At 40.9% G+C, this 25095-nt stretch overlaps 1 protein-coding gene and 1 long non-coding RNA gene across 3 annotated transcripts in view; one reads left to right on the forward strand and one right to left on the reverse strand.

Annotated features, from left to right (window-relative positions):
- The window catches only part of LOC137147538 (uncharacterized), a 53741-nt gene that overhangs the window by 18243 nt on the left and 10403 nt on the right, over positions 1-25095 (forward strand). The gene's annotated exons all lie outside the window — the stretch shown is intronic.
- Positions 1-25095, reverse strand: part of ZCCHC24 (zinc finger CCHC-type containing 24) — a 149611-nt gene that overhangs the window by 12403 nt on the left and 112113 nt on the right. Inside the window, exon 3 of the mRNA XM_067539748.1 lies at positions 10659-10823. Coding sequence (XP_067395849.1) covers positions 10659-10823 — 165 coding nt within the window. The remainder of the gene's footprint in view (positions 1-10658; positions 10824-25095) is intronic.

Genomic DNA, 25095 nt, shown 5'->3' on the forward strand with positions numbered 1-25095 from the left:
TTGTTCTTGCTTTTCTCTGAAGGATCCAGCCATTGTTGGGTCATTGGTCTGTTCAAAGACAGCAGTTTCTTTGTAATCTTTAAATGCAATTAATAATCTTATGCAGAGTATGCACAATGTGTCTGTGTTGTCAGTCTACATTTTGCCCATGTGATACATTTCTACCAGCCTTGTTATGCAGTAATGAATTTAGCCCTGAGAATGAAATTATGAAGTTTTGTGCTAAAGCCAAAAGAAAATAAGAATGATCAATCATATCAGAAATGTAGGCAATATTAATAAGTAGGGCAGTTTGTATATAGCTGACATAATTCTGCATTGCTATTAACCGATCAAAAAATTGCTCCCTGAGTTGCACTATGCACTCTCATTAGGGTGACCCATTTTTAACAGTGCAAATAGCTTTGGAATAATAGTTATGATCTTGTTATCTAGTTATGATCTAGATATGGGCGGCAGACCCATCCTGACTTACAGACCGTCCCCCAACCTTAAGCAAATATTCACCAGCAACCATACACCCTACAAAAAGTCCAACCCAGGAACCTATTCCTGCAACAAACCCCGTTGCCAGCTCTGCCCACACATTGACTCTAGTGACAGCATCACCGGTCCTAACCACATCAATCACACCATAAGGGGCTCATTCACCTGCACGTCCACTAATGTTATATATGCCATCATGTGCCAGCAATGCCCCTCTGCCATGTACATTGGCCAAACTGGACTATCACTACGCAAAAGGATAAATGGACACAAATCAGACATAAAAAATAATAACATCCATAAACCAGTCGGAGAACACTTCAGTCTCCCAGGGCACACTGTCACTGACCTGAAAGTTGCTGTACTTCTCCAAAAAAACTCCAAAAACAGACTTCAAAGAGAAACTGCTGAGTTAGAAATTATCTGCAAACTTGACACATTTAAACTGGGTTTAAACAGAGATTTGGAATGGCTCTCTCATTACCTCTTACAAGAGGTAAATTGCTTTGATCACCCATTCTCATCTCCTACTCAATGGTTGTCATTAGGCCTCAAGTACCCGGCTTTTATCCACCTACCCCATTGTTCTCTATGTGCTTGTATATGTATATGAGGCCTCCTATATGTTTCCCATTTGCTGTATCATTTCTACCTACTGCATCTGAGGAAGTGAGCTGAGGCTCATGAAAGCTTATGCCTGCTGAAATTAAATTTGTTAGTCTTTAAAGTGCCACAGAACTCCCGTTGTTTTAGTTATGATCTTGTTTTCGTTGGACTGCACCAGTATGTTAGTAGAAGTAAGCTCTTTGGGGCAGGGACTGATACCTATTATATGTTTGTACAGTGCCTAGCAAATGGAGCCCAACATAGTTGTGGCCTTCAGGAAGTAAGACCATAAAAACGTTAAATGATACCAGAAGACTGCTGTGTGCAAAACCTAACTGGTATTTTGTGAGGCAAAGCTGATGCAGTCTGTTAATTTGGAGTGACATATATACACACTGTGCTGTCTCATGGTTACTTCAATTCTTGTTCCTTGCTTAAATAAATCATTCAAATTGAAATATCTGGTTACTGTGTGTGTGTGTGTGTGTGTGTGTGTGTGTGTGTGTGTGTGTGTGTGTGTGTAAAACAGGACTTTAGAATGCTGTTAAGCCATATATTAGCACAACTAAGGTGAGGTGCGGTTATGGCTGTGCTAATTCCCTATTGTGTCAATATGGCTAGATGTTCATTAATGTTATCTCTTGATGACTCTGGCATTAAGGTTCTGCTATAGTCATAAATGTAATTCTGGTTCAAATTGCCATTTGTTGGTATTTTTTTGGCTTGCTGTGTTTCTTTTTAGTTGGATCAAGACAGCTTACTCATGAACAATGTTACTCCTGACTTTATGCTTTTAGGGTAGAGCGAAAAGTTAACCCCAATGACAAAATTACCTTTTTTGGGCGATCCACACAAGTAATAGTTTGGATTTCATGGAGAATTTATTTACATGGTAAATTTATTTTCGGTTCAAGGGAGTAAATTCCTAACAGCTGGACGAAAATGGTATCCAACAAGACATGTCAGTCACCAGCTGGCTGATTCTGTACCAATGCAACAGCTGTCATCGCAGACCGCAATAGATCCAGCCAGAAGGTCAAAGAAATGGCTTGACAGGAGGCCAACCAGGAAGAAACCACAGATGCTGCTACTAGAGACTAAAAGGAGAAAATGAACATTCAGAGCTTGGCATCTGGACTGTGATGCTGCCAAGAATGCGAAGTGAGCCGCTATGGGGACTGGCTCTATTGCTGGAGCACTATGACAAGCAACACAAATGGCAAGAATGGCAAATGGCAAGAAGAGAAGGTAGCATCAAGTGCCTCTGGGAAATTTGCTTTATAACTACTTTCCTATGTAAAAAGGTAATTTTAATATTCTTTAAGTGAGAGTCCAGGAAATTCTCTAGAGCAGTGTCAGAGGGGGCTTCTGTCCAGGTGACACACTATTGGTTTTCCTTGGTCAGGTTTAGGCCAAACAAGCCTCTAATTCTGCTCCATGTCCCATCTCTCTTGTGATGGTCCATAGGGAATTCATGGCAGTGGCCCAGGGGAAGAAGTGGAGTGTAACAGTGAAGAATTAAAATCATAAGACAAGGGGGAGCATCACACAAAACAAAGAGGAAACCATCAAGTGAATTTGCATCAGCATGTGACAGGCTTTGGCACTGTCTAGATTCACCCAAACTTCACGTGATAATTCATTATAATTTATTATTTTGTGGAGCATCAGCAATCCTAATAGTAGGTTGTCTAACAACTTCTACTATACAATTTTTCCATCCATTTTTTACAGAGCTCTAATGTCTTATTTGTACCCAGTACTATAAAAACGTTGAGAAGTTTTATCCTCCCCCAAAGAGATTACAATCTAATTTGGACAGAGAGGGCATGCGGAATAACAGTGCAAGATTGAGTGGTCAGCCCATGGAATTGTGGCTGTTCCAAGCAGCAAGGACCAAATGTTGAAACGTGTGCATGGGAGAAGACAAAAAAGAGTGTGCAGAGCATACGAAGCAAGCAGAAGCACTGGAGGGGATGGAAGAAGAGATACGTAGGTGGGAACAGTTGTGACAAGCTTGGAAGTTGAGAACAACTAGTTTGTATTTGACACCCAGTTTGAGAGAGAGCCAGTGAGGAATCAAGACTGTTGTAACAACATTTAAAAAGTGAGTTTTCCCAAAAAAGTAATTTTTATTCATTTTTGGAATTATTCTGTCATAGATTGCAACAGAACACAGCAGATCACATAATTGTCATGTTGGCTGGATTGGAGGGGGGTCATTTATTATATTTTTTAACATCAATATGTCAGAATCATCATAATTCATGTGAGATATGCCATGTCAGGTACCGTTAAAAAGGCTATAATGTGTGAAGTAAGATGATGATGTTTATGTTCATTTGTTATGTGTGTAATGGAAGTTATGGATATGTTTTTATCTGTATTTCATATTGTACTGTGTTTCTGGGCGACACCCCAGACAGGATGGCTGCAGCACTAGGCTGCTTAATGGCACGTTAAGGAAATTCCCAGGTACAATGGGCCCAGGGGGAAAAGTCAGGAATATACCTGATGAGTCACCAGTCACTCATGTGACCCTGGACTTCATCTTATTCCTGTAAATTTCCACAAGCAGCATGGCAAAGGCCAAAGGACATAAAAGGCAGCTGCACCCCAGCTATTTTGTCTTCAGTCTTCGTCTTCAGCCACCTACCTACCTCTGGATCAACTCACCTACAACTGAACTGAACTTAAGCTGTGAAACAAAGGACCTAGAACTATCCAGGTACTGGATGTACACCAGAGGGATTATATAAGCCTGCAAACTTCACAATTCTACTAGAATAGAAACCTGATATATATGGACTTTCAAATCAATTGTGTCTGATTGCTTTAATCATTTAACATTTCTCTTATAGTTTGTTTCTTTCTTTTTATAATAAACCTTTAATTTTAGTTACTAAAGGATTGGCTGGCAGCATGGTGTTTTGGGTAAAATCCAAATTTGTATTGATTTGGTACTGTGGCTGACCCTTTGGGGTCAGGAGAAACCTTTTTGGTAAAGACCATAGAGTTTTAAATAACTGACCTCTTTACTGGACCTAGTGACTGATTGGGAGCCAGAGACTGAAATGCAGTAAAGGGGGCTGTGCATCTTTTTATTTTGGCTTCTTGATAACCAGTGTGGGGAATAAAAAGCGCTGTTTGTGGCTGGTTGGGAAGTCTGACTTCAGTGTCACCCATCAATGTTGGGAGAATCTGCTTTCCTTTTACAGCCTGCCCTGACCTTGGCATTTTCAGGTGGCTACCGTAGGCACGGATGGGTCACAATAATACATTTGTTTACTGCTATCTTTTGTGTTATCTCTAATTTCAACGTGTGTGTGTGTCAGTCAGACAGACAGACAATAAGGCTACCACAAGTGTACATCAGGAGCCATGAAAAATAATGTTAAACTTTATCATTGTATTTGCAATATTTCCTGTACTTGGAATGGGAAATACTAGAAATATGGTGAATATGTAATTAACACAGATGGTTAATGGTTAATTAATGATGGTTAACCTGTTGTTTTTAATAGTATTTTTGCAAGGTAAGTTCCTTATATTAAATATTGCTGTGTTTTAGCCATTGAGCAAAATCTACAAGTCTTGTTCCATTTTGGAGAGAAACCCAAGAATCCTAGAAATACTGCATTATGTGATGTTGTTTAGAGAGGGGGCTACATGTATTGTAATGTGCTTGTTACTCAATGTTGCATATTTTTTTAGAATTTCTGCCTGTTTGGCAACTCACAGAAGTTATAAGATGCACCATGAGAGGCTACAAAGGCAGAAAATGAATAGTAATGGGGAATTTGAACTATCTTCATATTGACTGGTATATGTCACCTCAGGAAGGGATGCAGAGATGAAGTTTCTAGATATTAGAGGCAATCCTGGCAATTACAGCCTGGTAAGTCTAACTTCAGTGCCTGGCAAATTGGTTAAAACTATGATAAACAACAGAATTATCAGACACGTAGATAAACATATGTTGGGGAACAGTCAACACGGCTTTTGTAAAAGGAAATCATGCCTCATCATTCTATTAGAATACTTTGAGGGGATCAACAAGCATGTGGACAAGGGTGATCCAGTGGATATAATGCACTTGGATGTATAGAAAAGTTTTGACAAGGTCCCTCACCAAAGGCTCTTAAGCAAAAGGATAAGAGGGAAGCTCCTCTCATGGATCAGTAAGTGATTAAACGATAGGAAACAAAGGGTAGGAATAAATGGACACTTTTCAGAATGGAGAGAGGTAATTAGAGGGGTCCCCCTGGGACCTGTACTGATGCTATACATATATGATCCAGTGCTATTCAATATATTCATATCTGATCAGGAAAAGGGGATGAATAGTGAGGTGCCAAATTTGCAGACGATATAAAATTACCCAAGATGAAAGTCCAAAGTTGACTGCAAGGTAATACAAAGGGATCTCACTAAATGGGATGACTGGGTAACAAAATGGCAGGTGAAATTCAATGTTGACTAGTGCAGAGTAATGCACATGTGAAAAAATAATCCCAATTGTACATACAAAATGTTGGGGTCAAAGAAAGAGGTCTTGAAGTCATCATGGATAGTTCTCTGAAAACACATACTCAGTGTGCAGAGGCAGTAAAAAAGCTAACAGAATATTAGGAACCACTAGAAAAGGCGGGGGAAAGGGACAGAAAATTTCATAATGCCACTAAATAAATCCAGGTACATCCACACCTTGAATACTGCCTGCAGTTCTGGTCTTTCCATCTCAAAATAGATGTATTAGGTAAAGGTAAAGAAAAAGGCAACAAAAATCATTAGGGGTACGGAACAATTTCCATGTGAGGAGAGATCAAAGACTGGGACTGTTCATCTTAGAAAAGAGACAACTCACAGGAGATTTGGCAGAGGTCTATAAAATCAGGAATGGTGGGGTGAAAGAGTATAAGGAAGTGTTATTTACGCCTTCACACAATACAAGAATTAGGGGTCAACTGATGAAATTAGTAGGCAGCAGGTTTAAAACAAAAGAAAGCGCTTCTTCATAAAATGCACAGTCAACCTGTGGAACTTGTTGCCAGGAGATGTTGTGAAGGCCAAAACTATAACTGGGTTCAAAGAAGAACTAGATAAGTTTATGGAGGATAGGCCTATCTATGGCTATTAGCCAAGATGGTCAGGGATGCAACCCCATGCTCTGGGTGTCCCTAAGCCTCTGACTGCCAGATGCTGGGACTGGACAATAGGGGATGGATCACTCAAACATTCCCTCTGAAGCATCTGGCATTGGCCGCGGTCAGAAGACGGAATATGGTGATAGACGGACCATTGGTCTTGACCCACTGTGGACACACTTACATTCTAATTAATAGAAGTGAGGAGTGATTTTGTGTAACTGTTTTTAGGCCAGATCCTCAGCTGGTGTACATTGATTAATGAGACTATGTTAAGGGAGCTAAGTCACCAGCTGAGGATATGGCCCTTTGTGGTTTTTAATTATGTTCATTTCAAAATGCTTTTTTCAAACATTTATCAAGTGGTAGTGATAGGAATGAGTCGGGGGCTAGAATGCTAACCCCTACCAGACCACAGATAAGAAGCACTGAACAGATACTGAGATTCTGGCTGAGATCAGCATCAACAATTTATTTTCAAAAGAGCTAAACAGTGACTAAAGCAGAGCACAGGCCTCTCTTTTTCCTTTATGTGCCAGTACATCTGGATATTGTTGACTGCAAACAGCTGGTGCTGTAAGCCTTGCTGCTTGCTTACTTCTTAAAAAAGGAATTCTGAATGATATGGTTGTATCCCTCTACTCATGTCATTTTGAAGTATGGTGACTTTTCAGAGAGTGAACAGATACTGGAGTGTAGTAAATTTGGTTCTTTTACTTGAATAATCTAGCATTTGCAAGCACAATTTGAATACAGGAACAACCCCAGTTAAACCACAAAGTATTTGGACTGGAACTTAGCGACATTTTTGACTGAAACTTCTTTTCAGCAAAAAATGCAGATTCAGTGACCCTGAAACATTTCTTGAACTTGTATTGATTTTAATGAATTGTTTCAGTGGAAAGCCCCCCCCCCCCCCCCCCCCCCCCCCCCCCCCATCTCCCCAAATTTTTTCCCCAAAAGAAACATTTTGATTTTACCATTCAAAATTACTTTGGATTTTGAAATTTCCTTTCAATTTTATTTTAAATTTTTTTTAAATGTAATAACTTGCTTTGAATTGAAATGAAATATTCTGTGTTGGATGGAACAAAATGTTTGGTTTGAGCCTAAACACATTTTTCCCTCCCTTTTGATTAGTTGAAAATGCAGAAAAAAATTATTTTTGGTTTAAATCAAAATGATCTTTTTAAATTGCCAGTGAACCGAAAAATTCATTATTCACTCCTCTCTAATTTCACAAGAGAATTTCCAAAGTAGTGCAGTCCAGTAGTTTAGCGCCCTGTACCTTATAGTATACTGCAATAAAACATCCGCCCATGTAATGTGACTCAGGCTAGAGCTGCAGAGCTATACATTTCAGTGTAGCCATTTGGGCTCAGGCTGGAGCCCCAGCTCTAGGTCCCACCCCCCTCTGGGGGTCCCAGAGCCCAGACTCCAGCCAAAGTCCAAACATCTACACCACAATGTTGTAGCCCTGTGAGCCTGAATCAGCTGACATGGGCCAGCGGTGGGTGATTTATTACAGTGTAAGTATAGTGACCAATGCTGGATGATTCAGAGCAAGGCACAAATCCCTTATATTGGTCTGATCCTACACTATTAAGGAGTTCCCATTGACTTCAATGAGCACAGATTCAGGCTCACTGAACCTAATTGCACCATGGGAGGAGGAACAGATTTCATCCTGACTCTAGCAGCTGATCTGATTATATCTTGAAACATAAACACTTGAAAGCACTTGCAAATTTTACTCTAGCTCCTGAAACTGCAAATCGTTTTAATCCCTTCACAATTTTGTTAAGATGATGACCTCTCTATCAGCATGGCATAGCAAAGTTCAAACAATGACAGTTATGATTACAGGTTCCATATCCTTCTGCATGAGGGAGGCTTTGTCAACTGCCATCAAATATGGTGATTTATAAATATTTAAAAAACAAGAACTGGACCAGGAAGTGGAGGGTGAATGCAAGAAAGGAAGAAAAGGACAAAAGCTGATTTCAGGGTCTGGTGTTCTACATATCCCGCGTATCCCACAGATCTTAATGCACTTTATGAATATTAATCAATTTAAGCCTAACACTTGTAGAGGTAATCAGTATATCCACATTGCAGATCAGGCAACTGAAACACCAGAAAGTTTTTAAGGTGTTTGCCCAAAGTCAGTCAGTAGATTGGTGTCACAGCCAAGAATGGAATTCCAGAATAGTAGCACCTAGCTTTGTTTTTTGAACCAGCAGATCAAACTTAAGATGGGTTTAATAATGTGAAACAATTAATAATAGTAGTATTTTACTGTGTGTGTATGCAAGCAAATAAATAATAAAAGCAACTGATTAGTAATACATCCATAAAAACAAGGACCTGTTCATTATTTACCTCTAAATTCCAGTGTCTGTATTTCACAGCCCATTCAGTATCTATTTGTTTGGAAACGTGTTAAAATTCTAAGGGCTGAGCTCTCAACAGCCCAGGGCCAGGCCACCACAGTTGCTTTTTGGGTGACTAATTGACCATTTGCAAACAGCTGATTTGTATGCTCAAACACAGTAACTGTGTGTGCAAATAGAATGCACACATACTTTAGCTCACAGCCTTGGAATATGAGGCTTTTAAAAAAATCAAGCCCTAAGCATTTAGATTTACTAATTTTTTTTAATGAAAAAAACAAAACAAAACAGCTAATTGTTTATGGGCCTCTTGAAACCTATTGGATTATTCGGCTCAGAGGATTAGTAACTGGATATACAGTGTTTTCATCAAAGCGTTAAGGATCTTAATTAAGGACCCACTATACAGCTATAAATCCCTATTACACTTCCTGATGTGTAATCTGCCACATATCCTGGATCCCTTTGGGCAAGTGACTACTCTAAGGTCATGTATACACTAGAGCAGTGTTTCTCAATTAAATTTGGCCACGGAACCCTTTTGAATTCCATAAATAATTGCGGAACCCCCCAAACACTTAACAGTCTTCAAATGTTGAAATAAGCAAAGGTCAGCTTTTCTCACTTAAATTACACTTACACTGGATACCCTTCGCCGGAAAATCCGAGACATCTTCCCTTTTTCAGCGGCGCGGAGAACAGCTGCTTTCGGCGGCGGCAAATAGCTGATCGGCGGCACGGAGAACAGCTGCTCTTGGCGGCTCAGAGAACAGCTGCTCGCGGAACCCTAACAGTGTTCCCACGGAACCCCAGGGTTCCACGGAACCCCAATTGAGAAACACTGCACTAGAGAGATTACAGCAGCACTGATGTAGCTGCCCTGATGTAAGATTGCTTGTGTAGCCACTGTATGCTGATGGGAGAGAGCTCTCCCATCGACATAATGAAACCAACCCCAATGAGCAGCGGTCGCTATGTCAGTGGGAGAAGCTCTCCTGCTCACATAACGCTGTCCACACGATGCTTCTGTCGGTGTAACTTATGTCACTTACGTGGATGTTTTTTTCACACCCGAGCGACATAAATTATACAGACAAAAGTGGTAGTGTAGATATAGCCCTTCTCATGTACGGGGCAGCTAGCATTCGGCTCAGTCAAGGAAGAACATTGAACTCATGTAGTCCAAGTTAGCTGTCTTTTGCTGCTTGCTCTGTGTTTAAAACAGTTACATCTGAGTCCCGAATAGCCTCTTGTTAGGAACCAGAGCTCTCCCTAGCGATGTGACCCTAAAGACTGGGCTGCCATGTAAGTTTAAATGATTCTGTGCCTCAACTTGGATTTGAAAATCCAATTAGGTGCCTAGATGCATCTGTAGATGCCTAAATACAATTAAAAATCTGGCATCACAGAGTCTCTAAACTCATTTTTATTGGATCAGTTTTAGTTTCTACCTATTGCAAATATATCTGAACAGTTCTCCTATGGGTGGGACGGGCAGTAATTTAATTTGTTCTTCAAATTTTACAGATTCACAATCATCAACTTGTTCTACCTTTTTTACAGAAATTCCATCTCTCCTCACTAGATAGTTCCACATTCTGCTTAAACCTTATAGAGCTCTTCGTAATCACAGAGTGCTCTCTTCCTTGTTTAGACTCAGCCGAGATGAATTACATCTGCAGCAAACCACCTCTCCAGGAGTGTGTTAAATAATTCCCATTTTTTCCATTTACAAAATTTTTCCCCAAATTTGTAAAATCTCAATCACATTTTTCGTTGGGGTATCTTGCATTTACTCCAGATTGGCTCTCTTAAAGTAAGAAACTGTGGTGTTGCGTCTTTGGATACTTGCTCTCATAAGTTTCATGTCTACTTATGCTGGAATCGCTAGATCCTAGACCTTTATCAATGTCAACTGTGCTTTTCATATTTGACTTATTTCCAAGAATGAGGCCAGGAGTAGCCTCAGACTCTGCATAAGTAAGCAGTTCCACACCTGTATCTCCAGTGGCCATGCTGCCCTTACCTGTTTGTGAGGATAAACATTGATGTGACACTTAATACATTCTTGTCCCATGTTAGCCCAGGAGTTTCCACTCATCCATTTTCTCTTGCACTTGGGGCACTTGTATTCACCAAAGCAGCGTTTCTTGCCCTGGTACGGGGTCAGACCTTCTCCTTTTGGACGAGCCTAAATTACAAAAAGGAAAAATAAGTCGTAATCATCGGAGGACAATTCAATAGAAAAGAACGTTTAATCAGGGGGTTCATATAGGTTCGACCCAGTTCCCCCACACAAATGGTTAGTTATACAGAACACTTCAATTTCAACAGTCCTGAGGGAGCTAAATAGAGATGAAGGGCTCACCCGATAGCTCCCAAAGGACATTTAGAATTCTATGTTCACATCTTCTGCCATGACTGCTTTGGTATCAATATCTCTCCCAGTACAGCAGCACAGTATCTGCTGATGGTACTTCCATCAACTTTTCAATCCAATCTCCAGTTTTCATTAGGGTAACACAAGAAGTCCAACCAAACCACACTTATAACTCTTCTGTACCGTGCATCCTCCATATTACGATGATAATAATGCTCTGCATATCCACAGCACCTTGCATCCAAAGATACCAGAGCACTCCCAAAACAATAATTGAGAGGTAGGATTGCTCCTATTTTATGGACAGCTTTTGTGCCTCAATTTGCCTAAGTGCATGGCCCAAGCTCACATAATGAGGCGGTGGCAAAGCTGGAGTGCCACAGATCTGAACTCCCAGATTCCTACTCTTAACTGCTAGTTAGCATTGGCTATCCAAAGTATGTAATATATCTTAAGTACTTCTAGGGCACTCGTCACAGACCTATCTAGATATTAAAGGCCAAAATTTTCAAAAATGGGTGCCTAAACTTAGGCTCCTAAATCCATATTTTGGCACCTAAATAAATTGCTTTATTCTTTTCAAAAGCGCTGAGCACCCAGCAGCTCTCGCTGATGGTGCCTCAGAGTGGGCTTCAATCTTCACTGGGCTGTTCGCTCTCCATTCTTATTTGACCCATGACTTCTCTGCTGACCCTAAGAACAAGGGTGTCAATTATTATATTGAGCATGAAATACATAATTTATCCAGGAGGAACCAGATTGGGACTGGCATCTTATTTCATGCTAGCCACCAAATTGTTAGCAGTGGGTTTTAGATGATTTGAACTTGCTACCAGTCATGGATGGGACTCGGATTGGTGACCTAGCAGTGAAAGGCTCCATATCCCATTATTAAACCCTTGTTCATTCTTCATTGCTATGCTTATTTGCTAGCTGTAGCTAGGAAAGCTTTAATTTCGTTTGATAGTCGGTATTCATTTGTAAGCCAGTCTTACAGCGCCTTAAAAGAAATCCTTCAGGTAATTAATTAGCTCTCACAATAAGTTGCTAAATTGGTTAGGATTTGTTCAATGGCAGATCACTCTAAATACATAATTAGTGGCTGAAAACATCATAAGGGGATTCTCTGATAACTGTTTATATGGTTAGGCCACAATTACATTATTTCCCTTCATTACTCTCCTGAGTATATTTCCTTTCGTGACTCACAATGATGGGCAGAAAGCAATGATAGAGATGCACATCTAAAGTATTGAGATCCACATGGTTTCCATTTAACAGATTTTCATTCACTTACCCCAGATCCTAGAGACAGTGAATCATGTTTCTCTGTGGGACTGACAGCCTGATAACTACATCATTGCCTCTCATAATAATGGTTACTCTTTTGCTTAAGCTTTTAAGGTTGCTTAACATCCTTTTATGGATTCTGACGCCACAGATTAAGTTTAATGTTTTAGGCAACACTCTTCCCAGTAAAGAAAATGTGTACTTAGTAAAAAAAAAAAAATTTCATCTGTGTACAGAATCGGTTTGCTCATCAGTAGCAATCCTTAGCAGAACTTAGATGCTATTGAACTCTGATCTGGTGTGGGTTTTCTTTCACGTGGTGAATATTAAGCTTTCTTGTCTGTTATAATATTGCCTAGAATGTGACAATGCTTTATATACTATTACTTGGGACGGTATTAAGTTTTTTCAGCAAGATTTAGGAGTATAAAAAAGCATGCATGATCAAATACATCCATATAATCAATTACTGTATAGGACTTCATGGCTTTTTTTCTCCTCCTAAACTGTTCCTTCACTAATTATATTAATTTGTTATATCATTGTTGGATAGATAGATGGAAAGTGTAGTTTAAAAATGGACTGAAACCTTGGAACTCATAACCTTCAGTATCCAAACCATGCATATATAATGTCCAGAAACTAGAATCTCTGTTACAGAAATGCTGCTAATATTTACAGAAAACTTTCACTTGCAGGTTTCATGTAGTGCAGCATTATTTCTGATTTATTATAATCTATTTATGTTCATTGTTGCAATTGCAAAACAAGTGAAAACTACACTTAATTTATATGTAACCCAATAAACTAGTACGGTTGGTCACAATGTAAAAAATATGATGGTCTCATCCTAAATGTTTGTTTGTCCTGATCATGAAACCACCATATGGTCTACGGCATTTCATAATTGCTGCTACAGCAAAGTCCAGGACTAGAACTGTAAATGGTTTTGAAGATTAGGACCGACATGTATTGGTGTGTGGGGAACCCAGCACGACACCTGTCTGCGTTATGGCTGAGTCAGGTCGGTTCCTGTTGTTGTTGTTGTTGTTTTTTGAGAAGCACTGCAATTCAAATCATACCTGTTTAAACAGGAGAAGGAACATGTATTCTGTGCAAGTGTCCAAAAGGGACTTCTACTGCTTCAAATCTTCATTGCATTAGGGAAGAATCAGAGGCTGTGTCTACTCTACTGTAGCTACCCTGTTTGGTATTAAGTGTCAAACGCAGCAGGGCTCCCCTCCTTCATGCTGGTGTTGTAAATGGTTGTCCTGCCGGTATTATCAGACATGCTCTGCATCTGCTGTAAGAAAGTGTTTTAACCCCACATTCTAGCAGGAATTAATCATACTTCCTACAGAAGGTGTTGAACACAGTTTGGACCTACCCACACCAATTATAAGTCCTGGGTCTACCCACATCAAGTTTTGTTCAAGCCAGATTGAAGGGATGGGGAATGAGGATGCAACGGTGTTTGACAACTGATATTAAACATGGCGCAACCTGTAGTGTGTCAGAATAAATACAGTAGCATATAGCGGGAACAGAATGATGCTAGCTACCACAGTTGTCCAGTACGGTCCTGCAAGCCTGGTTTCTATTCACAATAATAATAAATGGTGCCAAAGGGGATTTTTTTTTTAAACAACTTTTTTTTTAATTACCCACTGGTTTGTGTAGAATCCAGTTTCCTAATGGTTTGAATCCACAACCAGCACAAACTGTTACAACAACAGCATTGTACTGTAACCAGGTTTGAAAACAGCATCAAAGGCCATGAATATATATGGCCTTTAACTGTATCGTTCCTAATGACTGAAAGCCACTGTATTGAAAAATCAGGTCCGTAAAAGAATTAGAGGCTAAAGCAACAATTCATGAATGATAGCAATAACATTTTTTTCTGGTTTTGAAAGGCTTGAGAGAGAAATTTTGTCTGTCATTTTTTGACAGGTCAAGTGGAAACATTTACAACATCTGCCTCTTCCAATGGGTTTTATTTAAATTACAAACTCAACAGACAAACAAAAGCAATCTTTAAATAAAATGTCGGCATGGCGCTTGTGTCAAAACTAGTATTGGACTAGCCTGTTAGATGTATTCAGTTATGCATTGACATCTGATGTTTTTGTGTGTCCTCAGATTTCAGTATATGTTGTTGCAATGCCAGATATTGTAGTAAATCCTTAGCTATATTTAAATGCGGGCCCCTGATGGGGGAAGAACACACACAATGAACGTTCTAATCAACACAGAAAGCTTAAACTACAGCTCTGCTCTGAAGGTGACTTTGCAAAAATGGCATTGTTTATTGTGTTTATTGTGTCTCAGTGATTTTCCTGGCAAATGTGCTCAGATTGCAAGAAAAAATAGAGGCTTCTTCTGACTGCCATCCCTGCAAACTTAAGATGAGCTCAGTAAAGCTTTGTTCTTCCCTTCTCACGCATTCCCATGAGTTATAAAGGTTTTCTGGGCTAAATTAAGGCATCAGTGACCCCATTGCCATGAAGAATCAGACCCTATATATGTTTTAATAATTTTATTTTGTTTTTGAGGACTATTTTCAGAGCAGGCCCTAAAATTAATACAACAAAACAAAATGCTAGGGTACTAGGGGGAATGAAGAGATTGGGTTGGGGGGGGGAGGATATTTTACATACTTAGCATGCAAATCTGGGTTGGGAGATACGGGAAGCCAAGGTGATTAGTGGAATAATGTGAGTTGTGTGATGGGGTTAACTTGTGAGGTTTCTGTTACTTAGTGAAGACACGCATACTTTGCATCAAGAAAGAGATCCTGAAATATCATGGACTGTCCTGACATGTAAAGGTGATGTATTTCCAGAGAAAAGTTCCCTTGGTCAAATGGTTCCACGGGACAATTGTGGGAGGGCAGCTATTTGAGTTGGAGAAGGGTTTTGGTTAAATATTAGGGTTTCTTTTTTCTAAGTACATTCAGTATAAAATACAAACATGCATTTAACCTAGGGACTATAGCATATATAATATCTGTAGCATTTATAATGTGTTGTGTGTTAAGGCAAAGATGAAAAGATTGGATACAACGTGGTTTGAATATAGACTATCAAATTCTCCAAAGACAATGAAGTCTCATTCCCAGAGGAGATTCAAACAGGTGTTGAAATATTTGTGTATTTCCTAGGTAGCCACTAACGTTTGTCCACTGATGTCTAATGGGAGTGACTTTTCTGTTCTACAATGTCAGAAGGGCATGCTGACCTATCGAAGGGTTCCTGTAACACAGTGATCTGCCAGCCTTGTTCGATGGTCAGTCCCATTCAGGAAGGGGTCAGGGCTGAGAGAGCTCATCTGGAGGGGACCTAGAGGAGGGAGACTGGCTCCTGGGCCTGGCCCGGGAGCAGCAAGGGAAGTGTAAAGTGAAAGGAGTCTGGGCCCCTACAGCCTGTGAGGATTGGGGAATGGCTTTGTTTTGTGTTACTTAGCGATTTTAGTGTTTGAATTAATAAAAGCAGGAGAAGGGCCTGAGAGAGACTGAGGCGTGGCACTGAGGTTTTCCTGGGTGGCTGAGGAAGCCCACCTACAGTTCTTTATTATTCATTCATACAACAAACATTCTGCTACCCCCCCCCGAGACATTTTACCCAGTTCCCAGATTAAGTTTACAAGAGTAAAATGGGTCCATCATTCTGGGAACGGGTTTATTTTGCTTCTACAGTTTCTCAGAGTGCAGCTCTAAGTTGCTCTGCATGTGTAACTGTACGTACAAAAAGCAGGTGCTTGGCAGAAAACCTGAACTTGGCAACAACTTTGGGACTCTGGCCCTCATGGCTCATGGAGACTGAGAGTGCTGTGTTATTTCAATGGTTGCACATGTGAGCAGTTGGGAACAGTACATTCAGCATATTCCATATGCAGAAAGAGTGGTAGAGGAACAGAAAGACCACATAACTAGCCTGACCTTTTCTACCTCTAATATCTATGAAGAGAAGATTAGCAGTGAACAACCTTGACTGCTTTTTAACATTTATGTTCTTTGGTGTTGCAATAATTTTTTGCCTCTGAGATCAGATAACAGTGGTAACCTGCATGAACTGAACTGACTGACAGCCAAGCTGCTAAAATAATCAGTTTTCAGGGGTCCCATGCAATCTGACTGGCAGCTATAAGTGTTCTAACTCACAGGAGAAAAAATGGAAACTGACACTACACCAGAATAATAAATTTGCAGCAATATTGCAAAGAGAAATTGTGTATAATGAGAAACATTTGGACAGCTAAGTGTAAATGAATACTGGCATACACCCAAAATTTAATCCTCTGATCCACAGTCTCCTCTGATAAAGAAGGAAGATAAGAATTAAATGAGGGGCAGGAAAATGATTCTGACAAAGCAAAAGCCCTACCATTTTTTTTATCAGTTTATGGAAACATCTTTATTTGGGACACTTGATTTGATTTGATCCAGATGACGTTGTAATGCAGTTCAAATCAATAGATAGTTATGAATCTGCAGGCTCAAAATTCCACATGGAAGTCAATAGGAATCCTTTGTGCAGAACCCTTTCGGGATTGACCCACGGTATTTTATGAGAGCTCTTCTGATCTTGAGGCTTCATAAATCATTTCTTTGTAGATTCAGCCAGGACATTTTTATTGAACATTAGAAACCCAAGTTAATTTTCTTCTAATTTCTTAGTGAACTTTAGTAACAAACCAAATGATGCTATTTTGTTTTTTTACCTGGGCTAGTTTTAAGGTTGGGATTTTCAAAGGAGCTTGAAGGAGTCAGGCACACCTAACTCTCATTGAATTTCAGCGGCATTTCTGCTTAGCCTAGGGTGACCAGATGTCATAATTTAATAGGGACAGTCCTGATATTTGGAGCTGTTTCTTATATAGGTGCCTATTCCTCCCCACCCCCGTCCTGATTTTTCACACTTGTTACCTGGTCCCCCTAGCTTAGTCACAGAATCTTCCGACACTTAGCCCTGGATATACATCCACACTATTGTTACCCATGAGCAGTGATTGTGGCAGATGGGGGAATATGAGAGAGAGAAATGTTAACTTCAGAAGGAGCTCCTAATTATGGCTTGTTCATGTTTTAGGTAGCCAACTTTAGATACACTTCAATTAGAGGTGGAAGTGCTTAGCATTTCTGAAAATCCTGAGCTCTTACAACTTTGATGGAAGTCAATGGGGGTCTGTGGATACTGAGGTCCTTGGAAAATTAGGATTTCCGTGTCCATAGCTGGGGCACCCAAAAAATAGAAGCACTCCAATTTAGCGTCTATTTTGAAAAGTTGGCCTCAACGACTTATTTAAGATCACCCAGCAAATCGGAAGCAGAACCAGGAAATGAACCCAGATATCTTGACTCCGGTGGTAATTTCCTGCTTTAATCACTAGACTACGTTTATGTTTATTTTATTTTTATTTTAACCTTTGAGCCATCACAACTCCTCTCTGTCAGTAATTTGAATTAGTTTGCTGGCAAAGCTACTGCATTCTCTGCAGGCATTTTGATGTTGTTTTTTTATGGATGTTTATAGTTTGATGCCGTCACAGACATTATTTTCCTCCCTGTATCTTCAATTTCCTAAACACTGTACCAAAGGAAATCTGGATGTTCAAATAAACAAGCCAGTTTTATCTAGTCAGAAATAGCCGTAGGAAGTAGTAACAGCAGCAGGGGTGCCACAATGACCCTCTCTGGTCTTCAGTTCTGTCCAAGCCAAGCTGAAGAGGTTGACAAAACACCATGCAAATGCTCACACAGCTTGTGTGGAGGCAAACCCAAATGTGATGGTCCTGATGGGATGGCCACCACTGAGAGAGAGGTCGTGGGACAATCACTTCCAGGCCCTCTTGCTTGTTAGTAAACATATTTATTGTCCACAGGTTGCCCATGGAACAGGGCAATTGATTCGAACAGGACTTTCCAAGAATCTGTGCGGCCTGCATCTCTTGGCTTCTGAGCTCTCCTGCCCTTTCAGGCCAGAGAAGATGCACCCATGGGGCAAATGTAACACGTAAATGGCTCTCCTCAAACAGAATCCAAAGCTTTTCCTTCACCAAGTGCTAAGAATGAGCAAGAAGAAACACATTTATGTGCTTCCCCTTGCTGGACCTTCTTGGGTTTTCTAGCCCAAAGCCCTGCCCACTGAACAGTAGGGTTTTGACTTCCCTAGACAGCTGGCCTCTGGTTCGTTTTCCCCTCGCACTAGTTTGCCATGACTCAATGGTTTGAAGAGCATTTGCAGTTATCCTTTCTCCACCCCTATATTGTGGCATTTATAGGGTACCAACAACTGGGCACGTAATATTGTAAAGGCTCAAACTAGTGTAAAGTTAAGCATAACAATCATCCACTTGGACTTTGCTCTTTCCATCCTGTGGTTCATCCAGTAAACTTTACCTTCTCCTTCTCTCCCTCCTTTTCTCTTATATAGTCTTATGCAAAAAGCTGTCCCTGGCTTAACCTGGCTAAGTGCACTGCCCCTACCCATTACGGAGAAGGATTTTGTTGATAACTATGCTAGACACACACACTTCTCCCTTTCCTCTCAGGTAGTCTTTAGCACGGTTTCTGTATTTAGCTGCAAATGGGATGTGTGGAATCTGATCCGTGCTACAGCTGTTACTCTAACTGTGTTGGAAAAAAATTCAAGCCATAGCATTGACAAGGCCTGAGTATTTTCAGCTGTCTCCCATCTGGGTGGCTGGTAATCTTGTTCCAGGCTTTAACCCTGAATTTGGCAAACTGACCTACTCCCAGGTAAATTTCCCAGTCTTTCCCCCTGAAATCTGACTGTTTCCCTTTGCAGGGTCTATAGACACCCTCATACCAACATTTCAAATACTATTTAATGTTGACCATAGGGAGAGGCCACATCTCAACACCCCCTGAGCACAAGGGACATTTGGATCCAAAGTCTGATTAGCAAGTAACAACTTGCTTCTATTGACATCTGTGTGCACAGTTGCTATGCCGGCCCTGTGTTGCCACCACCCCAGAGCCCCAGCATAGGGAGTGATTCCTGCTGCCAGAGGGTTCCTTTGGTTGCTGACAGAACCGGGCACAAGTTAGAGCAGCTGTCAAGCTGTTCTCACTACAGCCATGATTGAACTAGACCGTAGATAGCCCTGGGATCAGGGAATAGCAAAGATGTCGCAAAACCCTCTTGCTTGCTCCCCACCTGGTCCTGTGCCAAGTAGAGCTTAGCCTGGCCCCAGGATCTGGCCTGCTGATTCCTGACACTTTCCTTCGGCTGTCTTGCAATAATAATATTATATCTCTGATGCATACAGAAATGCTAAAAGAAACTAATTTCTCTTACTGGTCTTGTTCAAATGTTCAAAAGCCAACGGATGCTTTTCCTTTAGCTAGTTCCAGCACATGCAGAGATCCATGGCCTCTTATTCCATGCCGCATAAGCAACAAAAATGACCCCTTTCCCCGGTACTCCTCCACACTTCCCCCCCACCCTTTCCTTTCTTCAGCCAAAACCGCAAATTGGCCATAATGAGATTTTAAAAGTGTTTAAGTTAATCTTTTCTGTTGGTAACCGGCCAGCTGAGCTCTAATAGGACCTATCAGATCATGCATCTCATGGAAGAACCTGCCAAATTGCTTGGCAGTGATGGACATAATAAAGGTCTCTTTGCTTCCCTGAGACAATTCTGCCAAAGTATCAGTTTGCACAGTCAGCGAAGAACAAAAAACCTCAGCCCTATATGCCCAGCTCTGAGACTGGATTCATTATCAACAACTTGCAGAGTGTTCCCCCAAAATAAAATGCAAATGCAGCAATTTATTAAACTCCTTCCCCCTCTGCTTCCCTCCCCCAACGCCATGTGCTCCCAGGACCAACAATTTATTACATATCAGAAAGGTACAGAATGCAGCAAGAGAAAGTCAGCCCGATACTGGATGTGTGACTTACCCAAGGGCCTCTTAAGCATCTGTGTGTAGGGGACTCTTCATCAAATAAACTCCTCTCCTTGTCACATAAGAGTAATAACAAAAAACACTAACTTAATCCACTAACCACCTCCGAAGCAAACCAGTGTTTTGGGAGGTTGGCAGGGGGTGGTGTGGGGGGGTTGAGGCAGGGCTGTATCTTTGAATGTGAGCACTCTACAACCTCTAAAGCCAACATCATTATAAGGGGGGGAGGGGGGTAAAACCACTACAAACCTCCGTTTCACACTCTGAATGCATAGTTTGAGACGCGCAGAGTGGTCTTGCTCATTTTTGGAAATGATCAAGGTATACAGGCTATTGGATTGAAAACAGAGGAAGAATGGACCTGTGGTCAAATTGCAGCGTTAGGAAGGACTCCAGGGATCCTTTTCCCAACTTCCTGCCTGACCTTGGATGTTTCATTTAACTTTTCACTGACTTTTCTCTGCCATGCACAATCTTTTGAGATAGTACCTGACCTTTAAGTCCTAATGCTATCCTTGAGGAGTCATTTCATGATAGAGTCCCTACTAGGAGTCCAGCTGTAGTCCCAGACCCATGAGATGCTCAGCAAGAGTATTGGCAAAATGGAGGATGAACCTCGTCCATGAATTTGTCAAATGCTTTTCTTCATCCCTACCTGATGCTCTCACTATTTTAAATCTAAGTTACAAATACTCGGATGCACAGATTGTGCCTTTCAGAAATATTCACTGATATCATCTATTTTCTGTGGCTATGTGAGGTCTGTGTTGGATGATATTGCTGCTTTTGCGGTACTTAATTGAGTTATATAGCCATATCTTTTTAATGATGTATATAACACGAGGCATGTGGGATTGCTGCAGAAACCAATTTGATGCTACTACTGTGACTATCGTAATTTCTGGCAGAGCTGGCATGCAGTGGCATGATGAGAATTCTTATTTGATATAAGAATGTGATGGGAAAAGAGAGGTAAGTGCTAGAAACCAAATGGTTACCCAAAGCATTGCTATTCAAATGGCAAGCATGTAGTATCCTATTTATTGGATAACACATACTGTGAGCTATCCAGATGTTGCCAGTCTGAGGATTTATGACACACTAAATCATAACACATGGGCAAGACATGCATGACAAACAAAGAGAATGTTACAGGAGAGGCTTCAGGTTTTTTGTGGGGGCAAAATTGAGGAGACCTAATCAGCTCTCTTCCCAGATATGACACCAGGGGGGTGATAACCTGATTCTGTGATAACATGGGCATGCTCTTGACATCCCTGGTTATGATCACATTAATAACACAAAGCTTGCCCTTGCTGTAGTTCTTCTAGATCTAGTTTGTTAAATGCACTGAAGTTATTGTACTTGATAGAGTTGATTTCCTTAGTTACCACTGACCTAGAACTAGTTCTAGATATGTGGCTCTCAGTTTCCTGCTCTCTTCATGACACACCAATTACCATTACCATATTAAAAATCTGACTCATGCAGGCAATGACCTTCTGATTTGTGGGACCCCAAATAATGAAACTACGGCAGGCACCCCACAAAACTATCAAGGCTTTTCCTTCCAGTCCTGCCGCAGGTGAGTAGGGGCTGGGTGCATATTAAACAAACTCCAGCAGGGCCGCCTCTTCCAGTCCTGATGACAAGGGGTCGGGATAGGAAAACATGAGTTGCTGAAGGTTCCGCATGGTTCTCCCATAGAATTATACAAATTAGAGATAGAAAAGACACATTAGGCCATCATTCTAGTCCATTTCTTGGCCACTGCAGCGTTGTTGTGCGCCGTACACCTACGAGCATGTTGTCCCATCTAGTTTTTCAGTTGTCTCATGCAATGGAGCTTCTATCTCTTCCCTTGAGAGATGTTTTCACAGCCTAATACGTAAGGAAGTGTTGACCGATATGCCACCTAAATTGTACCTTTCTTAATTTCATCCCAGTGCATCCCACACCTCCATGTGACACCGTAAGTAATTCCTTTCCCTTCAAAAAGGTTTAGACTGTTATCCCATCCTGCACACCATCCCCACTCCGAGAACTGTCCTACCCAAAGCATGCATGTTTAATTCTTTTAACCTTTCCTTTTATGGCAATAATTCTTCCCAGTCCCTGTTCATCTCTATTGTTCTTCTGGGGAATTCCTCCACTCGGTCAATGTCTTTCTAGTAAGGTGATGCTCAGAACAAAATGCAATATTCCAGGAGCAAGGCATTAGAGAGGAGGGATGTGATACCAATCCATCCTGCAAATATCCACGCTCTCTTGCAAATATATTGTGAGGGTCCAAAGAGACTTAAACTTTGGGATTGTATTAAAAATTACATTTATTAAGCCATGTCAGTGAACCTTTTACAGGTATGTTTTGAAGAGTCAGAAGACTTATTTTGCTGTAGGTCACTTCGACGTGTGAGTAGGCATGTCTCTTCGCAGTGCCGGCTGCTTTGAAAATCAATCACCAACCTACTGTAATCTCAACTGAAATATGGATCTTGTTTCCACAATGATAAACCATGGGTAAAGATTTGGCAGTGTTCATCAGTAATAGCGCACACATGTTTTCTGATGCTGATTAAAATGACGGGCATGGTTATGACAGACGAGCTGATCAAAGTCTAGAAATCCAAGAAGTTGCCTTGGCCAAATCCTCTATTGTTTAAATCAAATCTGTGCAGCAGATCTTTCAAAATCCTAGCCGTGCTTTCGGAACGGAGATTTTTCCTGTTACAGAATGCTTAATTGAGCTGATCACTAGAGCAATCCCAGGGTGAAAGGTATACAAGCTACCTTCTGGGCTCAGACACATTTGTTACTATCTGACGTCTCAACTCACAAATGCCGTGAGTGCGGGGAGAAGTCAATAGGGCAGTTATATTGTTTTTTTCCTGTTGCTGTTCAGCATCAATGCCACCCGCCATATCTTGACCGAGGGGAGAGAGGCATATAGTTTGCTAATTTACTATAAAATCCCCAGGAAGAATGGTTAAAAATTTTCTCCACGGTACAGTGAATACACTATTTTCACAGGCCTCTGCCTTCATAATGAAGAAAAGCTGGAGATGCTCTTACAAGGGAAGCACTGCACAATGAATACAGATGGACAATTATTTGGAAAGAAGGCCGGTCTGTGGGGAAAGTCTTGGACTTTGGAGACATAAGTTCAGTACCCTGCTACCCCAGACTTCCTGTGTGACTGTGGGCATATCACATAGTCACTCTGTGTCTCAGTTCCCAATCTGTGAAATATGGTTGACACACCCTTTCCCTCACTTTTGTGTCTCTTCTATTTGGATTGTAAACATTTTTCAGGACAGGGTTTATCTCTTCTTCTATGGCATCTCCATTACTGGACATTTACAAGCATAGTTAGCCCATTCTGCTAATCTCTTTGTGGTTGAACAGTTGTTTTGGCCCCTGTAGGATACCACATCATTCATCTAAGATCTTTGTTCTCTGCCTTGTGGTTTCATCTTTCCCTTCCAGTGCCCAAAAACCTGCGCTGCCTGCTGAATCCCTTAAAACATGCTCTGCGAATTGGATCTTCCTTTTCATATGACTTTGGAATTCTGCAAACAATGCTCCTATCATCTCCAATATTGTACCTCATCCTACGTGATTGTTTGCTTAGCACAATGAGACCTCAGACTTCACTGGTTCACCGAGGTGCTACTGGCACACACACACACTAAATACTGCTAACTTATTAATCAAACTTCTTTTTATTAAGCTAAATCCTGACTCCATTGTGTACAGAGCAGAAAAGTCCATTTCTTACAGGTGAAATGTCTCAATGTGAGCTAACCTCAAAGGGAATTCACAATATGAACTAACCTCAAAGAGCGTGTATCTTACCTCAGGTTTGATAGAATTCTCGGGAGCTTGGTGCTTCTCATTTGGAAGCTCAGATGTTGTGCTTACATCTATGGCATGTATAGTCCAGCAGGTAAAAGCTGAGAGCTTATTATCATGGTAGATAAATAGAGCGAGCTATTCAAAGCTATTACAAAGGGGAGGCACCAGAGCCCTTGTCTGCCTTTAAAATCTCCCTCCGAATTAATATCTTGCTAGACATGCCCTACTCCTCCCATCAGGCTTTTCTGTTAAGAAATGACATTACATTGAGGAAAGCTGGGCCTGAATTGTTGTGGCTAAGTGCATTTTAATAGGCTGTTCACATAAAGCAACAAAATTAGGTAACTAAAGTAAGCAAATTATGAACAAAGAACAAAATATAGTGTTTGGCATCAAACTGCCATCAGTAGTGAGAGGGGCAATACCCAGTATACAGCAGTGACCTGCATTAACTTTGTGGGCTTTGCGTTACTTCTGCAGAATTTCTCCCACAGTCTCATGAGAGGATGAGCTGAAAGGAGGTGGGAGAAGGTGAATCATTCTGCCCAGGAGATACTTTAGACAATGACTTGTATTTTGAGCCAAAGGAAACACTTTCTCCAAGGAATAGGGGATAATTAATTCTCTACAAGGGTTTCTCCAGAACCTGAACAATAAAATTAGCTAAAGGAACCACCTCTCCGGAGGTAAAAGTGTTTGACTCTCTGCAGGAGTTCTTTCTTCTAGTGACATGCACTCTCAGACAAAGGAACCACTTGCCACAAGAATTGTTAGAGAACAACCTCTGGAAGCAGTACTGTGGTTGCAGATACTATATAAATGAGGCATTAATGGCCCAGTATTCTTTTCCTATAACAAGTCCTCTATGCTGGTTGCCATTTTAAATGTCCTAAAATCAAATGAAGCTTCTGGTAGTGTGTCATGTCCTGTCTCAGCAATTGCTACAACCTTCTTACTTGCATAAAAGCTTTGATTTGATTTTTTTCTCTAACATTATATTGATTG

The sequence above is a fragment of the Emydura macquarii genome, unplaced genomic scaffold (genome assembly GCF_026122565.2).
Source record: "Emydura macquarii macquarii isolate MOO-44397 ecotype Brisbane River unplaced genomic scaffold, CSIRO-AGI_Emac_v2 contig_67, whole genome shotgun sequence".
Taxonomy (NCBI): domain Eukaryota; kingdom Metazoa; phylum Chordata; order Testudines; family Chelidae; genus Emydura; species Emydura macquarii.